Genomic DNA, 15000 nt, shown 5'->3' on the forward strand with positions numbered 1-15000 from the left:
GTGCGGGTGTGTGTGTATATGTGTGTGTGAGTGTGTGTGTGTGTGTGTGTGTGTGTGCATGAGAGCTTGTTTGTGTGTGTGTTCCTGGGTGTGTGTGAGTGTGATCTCTGCCGCATGGAGTTAACTTCATTAGCCAAACCTGATGGGGATTAATGGCACAGGTCACCGTGACAAGATGGATCACGATTGGCATGAATCAAAATTACCAGCCGCACTGCACCTGGAAACTGTGCTCTGTCGAAACACACTTTTTCGTTCACCCCCCCCCCCCTCCCTCTCTCGCTTTTCTCTCTCTCCCTCGCTTTTCTCCTTTTCTTTCAACGCTGTAGCCCTCTCTTCTCGAGGGCAGAAGGGGCTATGCCTGGTCATGGCTGCTGTTTGTTCTCTTGTTGGTGTCAAGTGGACCTATTTTCATTTTAAAGATTAAAATGAAAGGTCCGTATTTAACACTCTTCCTTATTTTTCACTGTGGCTTTTGTTACAGTTTTTTTGTTCTTTTTTCTTCCTTTTCCAGACAACAGTGAACAACCGAGTTGGAGCATATATTATTTCCTAATTAAGAAGCCTTAAGCAGCGTTTGTGAATGTGATTTAAATAAGATTTGTCATCTTTGCAGCGTGTTTATGGTTCTTTGTTGTGACACGTGGCATAAAAAAAACACTGACAGGCAAATAGATGTAAGGACCCACTAATGAACTTCAAACAATGACAGAGCAGCCAACCCTTAATGCAGATAAACACACCTGAATAAGTGTGTGTGTGTGTGTGTGTGTGTGTGTGTTCCTTCACCATCAGCCATTGTTTAGGCCTAATTGGAAGCCTCAAACACACATCTGACACAGGATCGTGTCAGCACTGCTATGTGTGATGTGACTTTGAGGTGTGCTTGGTCTGAAGGGAGAGGGAGCTGGAGACGCCAGATGGCTGGGGGAAAAAGCCCAGGGTAGCCCAAATCTGAGCCGATGCGTGTCACCAATAGAGAGACACAGAGGGGTTCTTTCCCTATGTTGATATGGTTCATTTAGGATCAAAGCTGGTCAGGAGATGAGATAGAGCTTATCAGTCAGGTTACATTGCCTACACACACACACACACACACACACACACACACACACACACACACATCACACCTTGAACCTTATTTCCGTAGCTGTGGGACATAATCTAATCCTCCTTTGCCCCACTGCTGAGTACACATTGTCATCTGATGCATCGTCGTGTTCCTTTGGCCTGAAGAAGATGAAAAATCAGCTCATATCTAAAGCCACAAGATAGCTGTGAAGCCAAATAACTATAAAGCCACAAGATAGTTCAGCAGATTCTCCATGAGCACCAGGTCAGGGGCAGAGTCATTCAAGCATCCGCCGCAATTTCAGACATCAGAGTGCTGTGTATGTGTCTGTGTCTGCGTCTGTGTGTCTGTGTCTGTGTCTGTGTGTCTGTGTCTGTGTCTGTGTCTGTGAGTGTGTGTGAGTGTGTCTGTGTCTGTGTTTTTGTCTGTGTGTCTGTGTCTGTGTCTGCGTCTGCGTCTGTCTGTGTCTGTGTCTGTGTCTGTGTATGTGTATGTGTATGTGTATGTGTCTGTGTGTCTGTGTGTCTGTGTGTCTGTGTCTGTGTCTGTGTCTGTGTGTATTCTGGTTTGGAAATATAATATCAAAGCCATAAGCCAAACAGAATAAGTTAACCCAGAACCATAAAGAGAGAGATGTCTTTAATGACACGTGCTGTATATACGAATGTACTGAGCATGATTGTTGCAGAGATGGAGGGAGTGGAGTGGAGGGAGTGGAGGCAGTGGAGGCAGTGGTGGTGTCCATGCTGTTCGTGAACAATAAGAATTATATGGAAAATGGCCCAGTGTGGTCACTTGCATTCATGCCATTTAAACAGCTTCTGCTCGTCACAGCTGGAGGAAAGCATTGGTGGCTCATTAGAGAACAATCTGAGAGTGCATAACCCTGCCCCTGCCTCTGCCCAGTCTCCCTCCGATCACCCTGTGGAGTTCTCCAATCAGCCTGTAATTGTGTTTGGGCCCGGTCCCCTGCGGTGGCCTCAGGTGCCTCGGGAGTCTTGTGGTCGCGGGGTCTGGAGGCGTTGCGGAGCTAACGGCACTCCTGACCGCTGGGCTCCCGCTCCCGCGGGGCGTGGCTCGCGGTTCTTCCAGGTGCCAATCAACACAACACATTACACACAGCAGCAGGGCAATCAGACACAGGCCGGGGGGGGTCATGCCAGCTACTGCCACTTGTGGCCAAAGTGGCAGGGGAAGTGGCAGAGAAAGAAGGCGATGTGATTGGCCTAAGATATTTTCCTGCGTTGTGATTGGCGGCGGTGAAATATCTTGGCCAGTCACAGCCGTCTTTTTTGTTAGCACTAGATTTAGAAGTCATTAGTGGTCAAGCATCTTAACCGTCTGTTCACTCGCTGAAACCAGAGCCCTCCTGGTCACTGTGTGTGTGTGTGTGTGTGTGTGTGTGTGTGTGTGATAGATAGATAGATAGATAGATAGATAGATAGATGGATACTTTATTAATCCCGAAGTGTGTGTGTCTCTGAGTCGACTGCTGTGGTTGTCACCTCTCTGGAGGGGTAAAACAAAAGTTTCTGTGCAGTGAGTGTGCCTGTCTATTTGTGTGTGTGTGTGTGTGTGTGTGTGTGTGTGTGTTTACTGTTCCATGCACACTAAAATAGTGTGTTTTGTTGGAGAAGCAAGCAGGGCAGCAGGACTGAAGATTCCTCCGTTCCTCCATTCCGGTTCAGCTCTGCCTACAGTTACACACACACAGACACACACACACACAGACACACACACACACACACACACACACACACACACACACACACAAACACACACACACACACACACACACACACACACACGCTCACACTCACACTCCTACACTCCAAACACCTCTGACATACTGCGGATTTGTGTTCCGCTTCAAGCACAGTAATTGGGCTCGATGTCTTTCACACTCACACCACTTCTTTTTTTCTCTTTCTGCCCCCCCCCCCCCTCTCTCTCTTTCTCTCCCTCTCTCTCTCTCACTGTCTTTTTCCCACCCCATTGCATCCCTCGTCCCACCCTTACACACACACACACACACAATCACACACACTAACTGGCTCCCTGCTCTCTGGTTTTGCAGTTAATCGTCCCCCGACCTTCCACGAGCCCGGCTCCGGCCTGCGGACCTTTGTGGGCGAGAACTTTGTGTACCAGCTGACGGCGTCGGACCCCGAGGGCTCGGCCCTGCTCTTCCTGCTGGAGGAGGCCCCCGCCCAGGCCACGCTCTCCCCGGCCGGCCTCCTCATCTGGAAAGTGCATTCGGAGGAGACGCAGACGTTTGGATTTACAGTCTCGGACGAGTGCAACGCACAGAGCAGGCACGCCGTGCAGGTGAGAAGGAGACAGCGGGAGAGAGGGGGAGAGAGGGGGAGAGAGGAGGAGAGAGGGGGAGAGAGGGGGAGAGAGGAGGAGAGAGGAGGAGAAGGAGCTAAGGAGATGAGGATGACCAGGAGGAGGAGGAGGAGGAGGAGAAGGAGCTAAGGAGATGAGGATGACCAGGAGGAGGAGGAGAGAGTTTGAATGTAAAAAAGGAGGATATTAAATGGAGGATGTGAAAAAAGGGAGAGAAAGGAATAGACTGGGAAAAAGATGATAAAAATAAAGAGATGGAAGAACATAGGGTGGGATGGAGAAATGAAAGTGAATGAGAGAAATGTTGGAACAATTTTGTAAGTATGTATGTATGTAAATATGTATGTAAGTATGTGTGTAAGTATGTATGTAAGTATGTATGTAAATATGTGTGTAAGTATGTATGTAAATATGGTTTCAGAGGAGTGCAATGAAAAGAGGATATTGGACGGCAAGAAGTGGATAGATAGATAGATAGATAGATTACAAAACACACGACACACATAACTCACACAAAAACGGACACTGTGTCTTCCTGTAGTGTAGACGGCCTGTGCTGCTAATCACCTGCTCAGCTGCACGATGGTCAATGATCCAGGTGTGTGTTGAGGTGTGTGTGTGTGTGTGTCAAGGTGTGTGTTGAGGTGTGTGTGTGTGAGTGTGTGTGTGTGTGTTGAGGTGTGTGTTGAGGTGTGTCCCTGCATCTTTTGAAGCACAGCTGGATTGTGTTAACGACATCGAAATCAAAGAACATGATCCTCACAGTGCCGCCAGCTTGGGCTGGTGAGAGTGGGCTCGCTGAAGCAGGTGGATGATGGCATCCTAAAGTCCAACCTTGGGCTGGTGAGAGTGGGCTCGCTGAAGCAGGTAGATGATGGCATCCTAAAGTCCAACCTTGGGCTGGTGAGAGTGGGCTCGCTGAAGCAGGTGGATGATGGCATCCTAAAGTCCAACCTTGTCCAGGTGAGCAAACTGCAGTGGGTTCAGAGAGGTGATCACCTGAGGTCTGAAATGAGCCCAAATCAGGTACCGGAACAAGGCAGGATGTCTTCCACAGCACTGGTCTCGTGAACCGTCTCCCGGCTCAGGCTAAGGTTGCTGTAAGAGGTGCTGTAGAGTCCCACATAGCTCATACCATCCAGGCCTGCAGCTTTGTCATGGCCTAGTCTCTCCAGATGTCTGTTCACCTGCCTGCTGGGGGGGGGGGCTCAGTCTCTCCTGTCGTGGGGAAGGTAGAGGGGGGGGGGCTGTTTTGAAGTCCATGGTGGGGGTTCAGCGGTGTGGGGAGCACAGTGTGAGTTGTTAAGTCCTGATCACCGAGGAGGCGGAAGGAACCAGGGTGTAGGGGTGACCTTGAGGCTGGGGGAGGAGGGGGGGGGGAAGGCAGCTGACGATCCTGTACTGAACCTGTTGAAGAACACATTCAACTGGTTGGATCTGTTCAGGCTTCCCTCAGCCTGATTCGCCTTCACCTTGAACCCTGTGAACGTCTTCATTCCCAACCACACATCCCTCCTGTTGTTCTGCCGGAGCTTGTTCTCCAGCCTTCGCCTGTATGCCTCCTCGCTCTCTCTCTCTCTCTCTCTCTCTCTCTCTCTCTCTCTCTCTCTCGGAGTCTCACTTAGCAGAGGCAGGAGGAAGAGAGGGAGCCACAGAGGAGAAAAAGTAGAAGAAGACAGGGATGCGCTTGGAGGGTGAAGAAAGAAGTAGAAGAAAGGAACGGAGAGGAGAGAGGAGAAAAAGAGATGGGTTGGGAGCGTGGCGAGATCGTAAAGTCTGTTTATGGAAACATACTGTCTGGGTGTTGTGAGGAAACACTGTCCCTCAGGTCTCACTCACACACAGACACAAATGCGTAAACACACACATGCACACACACACACACACACACACACACACACACACACACACACACACACACACACATACACAGACATGCACAAACAAACATACACACACACAGACACAAATGCGTAAACACACACATGCACACACACACACACACACACACACACACACACACATACACACCGTGGAAAGCAAGTTTTAGTCAACAGACACATTTATCATCACTTCCTTTGGCTGTGTGTTATTAATCCTCTCTGGTTGACATTAGCGCTCTCCTGTAACTGTCAGGCTGTAAATACTGGACCAAATCACCAGGGACCAGGTCTGCTGGGGAATTTCAATCACTGGCGAGACTGGTCTGGTGATTTAGTTCCAACAGATTGCCGTTGTTTGGACCGATTTTAGACTAGTGGACCTGTAGATAATTGTGCGAAGGGTAGGATGCCAATATTTGTATCTTGCAGACAAACACTCTTGAGGACAAAATAGTATTCAGAAACTTGAAGCTTACTGTAAGGGGATTGAATCAATTACACACAACAACAAAGACAGAAAAAACCTGGACCACATTTAATGTTTCTCTTTTCATTCTATTTTTCTCTGAGGAGAAAATGTATCGTGTTTTTCAACACGAAGCTAGCTGTCAGCACTTGAGCTGAGCCACTAAAGTTTGTGTAAGTTTTGTTTGGCTGGCAGCATTAATGATGTGGAGGAGGGAGGAAGTGGCCTCCCGAGTCACGCGTGTTGGAGCTCCTCCTGGAGATTGACAGGGGCCTGCCATAATGCCACCAGGCCACATACCACAGCCTGGGTAATAGGCTGTCGTAAATTAGAGAAAATTGTATGTGTGAGTGTGTGAGTGAGAGAGAGTGTGTGAGTGAGAGAGAGTGTGTGTGTGTGCGCGTGTGTTTGTGTGTGTGTGTGTGTGTGTGTGTGTGTGCGTGCGTGCGTGCGTGCGTGCGTGCGTGCGTGTGTGTGTTTGATGATTAAGATGGTGGTTGGGAACCCATACATCAAAGCCATCACATGCCCAGCGACCCAGAGCGACCCGGTCCTCTTCTGGTTCTAGTCCGGCTGATGCTTTCCAGAGAGTCATCTACTATCTACAAGTGTGTGTGTGTGTGTGTGTGTGTGTGTGTGTGTGTGTGTGTGTGTGTGTGTGTGTGTGTGTGTGTGTGTGTGTGTGTGTGTGTGTGTGTGTGTGTGTGTGTGTGTGTGTGTGTGTGTGTGTGTAAATGTGACAGTGCTGGATATTATCTCAGTTCAGTTTTCACAGGGTTTATTATAGTCTGGAAGCCCTCACCAGATTTCCGGGCTGGAGTGTCTGGATGCCCCTGGGCCCTGGCGGGAGTGTGTGCGTCAGCTGCCTTTAAAATGGGATCTTAACGAGCGCTCATGTATGATAACCCTAATCCCACACTGATCCCTGCAGAGACCTTAGAGGGCAGGACATGCCTGGCAAACCGGGGACTGCACCGTCTCAGAATCAGCAACATGTGGACTCGACACCCCCAGAAACTACTCTCCACCCTCCCCCACCCCCAACACACAAACACACAAACACACAAACACACACACACACACACTGTAGGATGGCCGACCTCGCGGCAGTGTAAAATGAACTGGAGGCAGTGTCTCAGGCGTTAATTAGAAAATGGCAACTGTTTATTGTCCAGTGGTAGCCGGCAAAACCCGCCAGAATGGAGAAAACAAAACGCAAAGAAACAAAAACTCCAAACAATGATACTCAATAACTCCAAACAATAATGCTCAATAACTCCAAACAATAATACTCAATAACTAAATCCAAGAACTAATTCAGCGGCAAACTCGTAAAGTTACTCTCCAAAATCGTGAGTCAAACTTTTCCCTGCCGCTCTCCAATCTAACAATTTACCTGTCACGTCAAAAGGGGTGGGAAGTTGTTCCCCTGTCACTCATTGCTCTCAAGATCTGTTCTGCGCGGGTTTTTTATTACCCCGGCCTAAACCAATACACACATCGTAATAATCAATCATCATTAGCACTTCACATAGTCAAACTAAATATCACTCCATAGCTTCTCTAGAGCAATACCCACAGGTTTACCCACAGACAATACTTTAATATATTTTCTTTATACCCTAACTAATTACCAATGATCAGACACCATCACAACCCCTTTTATCACACCCACTTGGCATGTCCCGTCTGACGTTCCGTACCCACAGTTCAAAGGTCTCTCCCGACTTTCACTCGGGTGGTTCCCCCGTCCTGCAGACCGACGTCCACACGCCACCGTACAGCTGCGTACACCGCCTGCCACGCGATGACGGGCAGGCTCTTTAGTCACAGTATGTATGATGTGTATATCCTTACGGATGCCGTCCTGCTCGCGGAGAAATCCGCTAGTGGTGTTTCTGTGAGTTCTGTGTGAATAAACGGTGTGCTCGTACCGCGCAGTGTCCAGTGTGTTTATTTGTACCTCGGAATGGATTACCGGTGTGGTAACGGGCAGCCGCACCGTTACATTTCCCCCCTCCTCTACAGACGACGGCTGTCGTCCCAGGGAAGAACACGGCCCTTCGTGTCTAGCCGAACAGACTGGAACACTTCCGCCAATCTGGCCTCGAAGTTGATGGAGATTGGGATTTCTCGTCTTCCATCGCTGGTCCTGGGACTGCACCACTTTATCCGATCTTTGATGTCGTTGCTCTAGTTCCTGTAGCCGTGTCATCAGCGTCGTCAACTCTCCCACTGCCCCTTCTGCTGGGTTTGTGGATGCCGAGGCCTCACCTTCATCCACTGGCTTTGAGCTGGTGTCCACCTGCTCCTCTGGCTGTGGACGGGCATCGCCGTCTTTAGTTGTCTTGCGTCTCGGTCGCATCTTCGACACTGCCCCCGGTTGAGGCTCCAGTTACTTCTGACACCAAATGTAGGATGGCCGACCTCGCGGCAGTGTAAAATGAACTGGAGGCAGTGTCTCAGGCGTTAATTAGAAAATGGCAACTGTTTATTGTCCAGTGGTAGCCGGCAAAACCCGCCAGAATGGAGAAAACAAAACGCAAAGAAACAAAAACTCCAAACAATGATACTCAATAACTCCAAACAATAATGCTCAATAACTCCAAACAATAATACTCAATAACTAAATCCAAGAACTAATTCAGCGGCAAACTCGTAAAGTTACTCTCCAAAATCGTGAGTCAAACTTTTCCCTGCCGCTCTCCAATCTAACAATTTACCTGTCACGTCAAAAGGGGTGGGAAGTTGTTCCCCTGTCACTCATTGCTCTCAAGATCTGTTCTGCGCGGGTTTTTTATTACCCCGGCCTAAACCAATACACACATCGTAATAATCAATCATCATTAGCACTTCACATAGTCAAACTAAATATCACTCCATAGCTTCTCTAGAGCAATACCCACAGGTTTACCCACAGACAATACTTTAATATATTTTCTTTATACCCTAACTAATTACCAATGATCAGACACCATCACAACCCCTTTTATCACACCCACTTGGCATGTCCCGTCTGACGTTCCGTACCCACAGTTCAAAGGTCTCTCCCGACTTTCACTCGGGTGGTTCCCCCGTCCTGCAGACCGACGTCCACACGCCACCGTACAGCTGCGTACACCGCCTGCCACGCGATGACGGGCAGGCTCTTTAGTCACAGTATGTATGATGTGTATATCCTTACGGATGCCGTCCTGCTCGCGGAGAAATCCGCTAGTGGTGTTTCTGTGAGTTCTGTGTGAATAAACGGTGTGCTCGTACCGCGCAGTGTCCAGTGTGTTTATTTGTACCTCGGAATGGATTACCGGTGTGGTAACGGGCAGCCGCACCGTTACACACACACACACACTCACACACACACACACACACACACACACATACAAGGTCACAAGGTCTTGTTCGTGAGGCGAATGCCCGGCGTAGCTTTCCTCTGGATCCCAGATGGAGGAGAAGCATCTGCCTCTGTTTCCTGTCTGCGCTGCTCTTTTAAAACCAGAGCAGGAGGGTAAGAGGTGTGCTGGGGGGGGGGTCGATCTCAGAGGCACACACACACACACACACACACACACATGATCTCAGAGGCACCTCACCGCTGACCGATTATCAAGCCCTTACAGAGACCCCTCATCTCTCATTACTGGGAGAGGCTGCAGGACAGGACAGGACAGGAGAGGGGAAAATTGTGTGTGGGGGGGGGGGGGGGGGCTGTAATAGGGGCTTTTACCAGAGGCTCCTTTTTGGAGGAAGTGAGGAGAGATATTCTCACGCTCACGAGCAGGTGCCTGAGCTGAGCTTGGTTTGGGCTGTCATCTGCTCAGAGTTTGTACCTGTTTAAAGGCATTTTTGAATGCCTCCTTGACAGATTTGCTTCCTTTCAGAAGGTTTTGGCCTCCTCAAAGCACCTTGCTCATTGCTAATGGCAGTGTGTATAAATTGAATTAAACTGTAGTAATATGCCATGATGTACTGACTTTTATTTTGTCAGACTCCCTAACCTACTTCAGTATGTGTTTGCCCATGAAGACAAGATGTCAGGATTTCTCTATGATGATGGTGCACTAGTCACCACTGCCAGGATCGTTTTCCAGCCTTGGGTCCTAATCCTTGGGCCCTTATTTGATAGATACACACTGCAGGTTCAAAAACGCTATTTTGATGACAAGGGCACATTCATTTGGCAATTTTACAACATGGGCACAGACCTAAGCACCTTCAATGGCACAGCGACACCTCACCTGGGTGCGTCTGATCAAAAAGATTGCCGTTGCATGAACATGTAGAGGAAGGCATTCTGCCACGGTCCTCTTTGAAATGTATCCTCCATCTTGGTTTTCAACACCTGGCAGGCACACAGAAATGAAGACCCATATTCAACAGCACACCCTCAAAGATTTCCTGCAACTCTAGCGTGTTTTAAGTGCAAACATACAAATAAGAGTTATTCTCGACTCCTTCCTTTGATGTTGCGCCATTTGCAGACCACCATTATGTCAGACGGGTAGCTCACAGCTCGTTGCCCTGTGAAAATAGGGCCCCTTGAGTTCAAGTGTAACTCTCTTTCTAACTTCACATACTATATGAAGAAATATAGCAACTCCAGGTCAAACACTCACTCTCTCCATCTCCTCTCTCTCCATCTCCTCTCTCTCCATCTAATCTCGCTCTCCGTCTCCTCTCTCTCTCTCCATCTCCTCTCTGTCCTCCTCTCTCTCCATCTCCTATCTTTCTCCATCTCCTCTCTCTCTCCATCTAATCTCGCTCACCATCTCCTCTCTCTCCCTATCTCATCTCTCTCTCTCTCTCTGTCCTCCTCTCTTTCCATCTCCTCTCTCTCCATCTCCTCTCTCCATCTCCTCTCTCTCTCTGTCCTCCTCTGCAGGTGGCGGTGAGACCATGTGGATGTCTGAATGGCGGAGCGTGTGTCACAGACATCAACTTCCCTCCGGGCAGTGGGGAGTACCTGTGTGTGTGCGGGGCCAGTTTCCGTGGTGACCGCTGTGAGCAGGATGTGGACGAGTGTTTGTCGGACCCGTGCGGAGGCGGAACGTGCGTGGACACCGTGGACGGCTTCCTGTGCCAGTGTGTACCAGGACTCAGAGGTGGGCATCATCCTGAAACTCTCTCTCTCCCTCTCTCTCTCTCTCTCTCTCTCTCTCTCTCACAGACACAGACATATACACACACTTATTAACACATAATACATAGCTATGTTAAGACACCTTGGAACTGAGGCATTCACAGAAAGATCCATAGACACACATAGACACACAGTTGCACAGTTCCCATTATATACTTCTGAGCAATCTGATACAGCACATCCAGACTGGCTTCATGCTGCTGCTGCTCTGCAGTGCTGAACCCTCACAGCAGGTACTTCTCTGTAGCCTCTTGCCATGTGGTACAAGACACGACAGACATAAAACAAACAGACAGACAGACAGACAGACAGACAGACAGACAGACAGACAGACAGACAGGCAGACAGGCAGACAGACAGACAGACAGGCAGGCAGACAGGCAGGCAGACAGACAGACAGACAGGCATGCAGACAGACAGACAGACAGACAGACAGGCATGCAGACAGACAGACAGACAGACAGACAGGCAGATAGGTAGACAGACAGGTAGACAGGCATGCAGACAGACAGACAGGCAGACAGACAGGCATGCAGACAGACAGACAGACAGACAGACAGACAGGCAGATAGGTAGACAGACAGGTAGACAGGCATGCAGACAGACAGGCAGACAGACAGACAGACAGACAGACAGACAGACAGACAGGCATGCATGCATGCAGACAGACAGACAGACAGACAGGCAGGCAGACAGACAGACAGACAGGCATGCAGACAGACAGACAGACAGGCAGACAGACAGACAGGCAGGCAGGCAGGCAGACAGACAGACAGGCATGCAGACAGACAGACAGACAGACAGACAGACAGACAGACAGACAGGCATGCAGACAGACAGACAGACAGACAGACAGACAGGTAGACAGACAGGCATGCAGACAGAGCTCCCCACTCCTGTACTTCTCCTCTGTGTTTGTCCACTCTGATTCAGCTCAGGCTTGATAGACTGACCCGGGGCGCTGGAGCGAGGCTACTCTTACAAACATGTGTCCAGTGATCACTGGAGCTTCCTCCCACAGAGCCGTGGAAATAGTGCCAAAGTGTTAATGAGATCCGTGGCTTTGGAACCAGGTAACGAAGGTCCTGGCAGGGAAGAGGAGATGGACTCACACCCGTGATTAAATCATGAGGTCTTGACCGCTCTACAGCGGCTGGCTGGGAGTCTGAGAACTAGCTACAGTCCTCTAACCTCAGAACTAACCTCATGTTCCAAGCCGGGAATTCTGAGTTCTGGTAGTAGAATCCCCCTCCGGCCTGCCCCCATTGTTTTATGAGCAATGTTTATAATGACAAGAACACATTTTTTCATTTCTCCTTACAACAGATGAAATCAATCCCCTCGGTGGATGGGTCTAGCAGAAACATTGAGTTCCATTTGTTCTATTGAAAGCCAAATCAGACAAGTGCTGTTTGTTAGCATGTGGTGTTCTTCAAGTGTTGTGAAATCCATAACTGATGCTATGTCAGATTGTGTGGCACGCTTCCAAAAGGTTTAGGGTGTTTATGTGAACCTCCTCATTACAAGATCATCAGGAGACTGTTGGCATGTGTCTTATCCGTGATGGTTCATACGCAAATGATCCAGACAGCATATATGAACCTGTGTAAACATTGATTGGATGAGCCAATACAGAGTTTGAGAAGCGTGAGAAACCCATGCAGGAAGAGAAGGGTAGAGAGCTAGAAAGAGGGGGAGAAAGAAAGAGAGAGAGAGAGACAGAGATAGGGAGAAAGAGAGAAAGGGCGAAACAGAAAGGGAGAGAGCGGGGAAATAGAAGCGCCTCAGGAGAGTGTAGACAGACTTGTTTTGGACGCATGATTTGACCGCTGAAGTGGACGGAGGAAGGAGGACAGAAACATTTCGAGGGGAAGAAGCTGTTCAGGGGGGAGCTGAATTTTCAATCAGAGGCCCATCTTAGCCCTATCATTTATTTCTCTCTCTCTCCCTCCATCTCCCCCCTCTCTCTCTCCCCCTCTCTCTCTCTCCCTCTCTCTCTCTCTCCATCCCCCCCTCCTCTCTCTCTCTGCAAAGCAATAGCTCTTCCACCCTCTTAGCCCTATAGGTTTTTCCTTTTGTTTCTCTCTCTTTCACTCTAAAGCTATAGCCCCCTCTATACTGCCTGCATATCGATGTTGTCTTAGCCCTATCTCTTTATTCTCTCTCTCCCTCTCTCTCTCTCTCTCTCTCTCCATCTCTCTCTTTCACTCTAAAGCTGTAGCTCTTCCATACTGCCTGTATATGGATGTTGTCTTAGCCCTGTCTCTCCCCCTCTCTCTCTCTCTCTCTCTCTCTCTCTCCCTCCCTCTCTCTCTCTCCCTCCCTCTCTCTCCCTCTCTCTCTCCCTCTCTTTCACTAAAGCTATAGCTCTTCTATACTGCATGTATATAGATGTTGTCTTAGGCCTATCTCTTCCTCTCTCCCTCTCTCTCTCTCCCTCCCTCCCTCCCTCCCTCTCTCTACTTCACTCTAAAGCTATAGCTCTTCTATACTGCCTGTATATCGATGTTGTCTTAGCTCTCTCTTCCTCTTTTCTCTCTCTCTCTCTCTCTCCCTCCCTCTCTCTCCTTCACTCTAAAGCTATAGCTCTTCCATACTGCCTGCTTCTTGATGCTGCTGAGTCCCTGGAGGTTCAGTCACACAGCATAGACAAGCAGCAGCAGCAGCAGCAGCAGCTAAAACTCCTTTTGTTTTTTTCTGAACTGAGCCTGTGCTTGTTAGCCGACTGCAATTAAAGGTACAAATCGCCTGAGGACTGCATGTAGATTTAATGCGTTGTGTTTCTCTGCGCGAGGACCTATAGTGTCTGTGCAGCCTGGAGAGGTAATGGAGACCGCTGGGCATTCCGCACGGACTTGAGAGGACGCTCTGAGAGGACGCTCTGAGATTTAAAAGTCTTTAAGAGTTTACTCATGCCTCTGTCCTTGGAGAGATATACTGTTTCTCAGTTTCAGTGGACATAGCTTGAAGTGTTTGGTCAGTCTTATGAGGCCTGTCTTATTGGATTCTGTTTGTTTTCTGGGCTTGATCCACTCGCTCTTGGTGTGTGTGCGTCTTTGGGTGTGCGTGTGTGTGTGTGTGTGTGTGTGTGTGTGCACATTTGTGTGTACGTGTGTGTGTTTGTGTGTGTGAGTGTGAGTGTGAGTGTGTGTGTTTGTGTGTGTGTGTGTGTGTGCTCTAATTGAAAGTCAGTGTAATGGTGGGCTGTCCAAGATGGCATGTGTGCATTTGTGCATCATGGTGTTGTTCCTTATTTCTCGTGGGTGCGGGGCGCCGGTCTTGGCCGCACATGTTTTAGCAATCGGCCACAGGCTACCCTTGACACAGTACTCAGAGCAGGCACACACACACACACACACACACACACACAGAGATACACAGATACATAGCTACACACACACACACACAATCTAAATAGAAAAAACAGATCACTCCCAGAGCGTGGCAGCGAAACAAAACTGGGCCAAAACTCCAGCACAAAATAAAGACTACGACTATGTTTCCTCGTGATGATGAGTGTAGTCTGTGTTCAGTAATGTTTTACATAAGCCAGTCCTGTGTTTCTACATCATAAACTGATTTAATAAAGACTGTATTACCTCAAGTTAAGTCAGTGATTGGCAAGCAGCTAGTGTGGATTGATTTTGAAAGAGCCCTAATTGTGATGTTGGATACAATGTCATGCGCTGGAATGAGAAGCACCAGGAAATATGTACATCAGGGCTATCAGGTCTGATTAAGGAATGAGTTGATTTTGCTCTGTGCTCTAAAGTTTATTATTGGCTTCTTTTCAGCTGACACAAACTCTCTCTCTCTTACACACACACACACACAACAATACTCTTTCTGCCTCCTCAGTCTCTATATTCTCGTCCTCTCTGACTCACACACACTCTTACTAGGGGTGGGAATCTCTTGGCACCTCACGATTCGATTCGATTCCGATTCAGTGGTCAACGATTCGATTCTAAACCGATTATCGATTCTAAACCGATTATCGATTATCAATTCTAAACCGAAAAAACGATTATCGATGCATGTCGATTTTTAAAACATTTGAGTTTGCTACTCAGTCTCAAATCACCTCAAACCT

The 15000-nt window shown here is 48.6% G+C and overlaps 1 protein-coding gene across 1 annotated transcript in view; it reads left to right on the forward strand.

The window, feature by feature from the left end:
* The window catches only part of LOC122128503 (von Willebrand factor D and EGF domain-containing protein), a 62936-nt gene that overhangs the window by 36100 nt on the left and 11836 nt on the right, over positions 1-15000 (forward strand). The window contains exons 17-18 of the mRNA XM_042702859.1: positions 3150-3400; positions 10650-10869. Of these exons, the coding sequence (XP_042558793.1) occupies positions 3150-3400; positions 10650-10869 (471 nt within the window). The remainder of the gene's footprint in view (positions 1-3149; positions 3401-10649; positions 10870-15000) is intronic.

The sequence above is a fragment of the Clupea harengus genome, chromosome 21 (assembly GCF_900700415.2).
Source record: "Clupea harengus chromosome 21, Ch_v2.0.2, whole genome shotgun sequence".
Taxonomy (NCBI): domain Eukaryota; kingdom Metazoa; phylum Chordata; class Actinopteri; order Clupeiformes; family Clupeidae; genus Clupea; species Clupea harengus.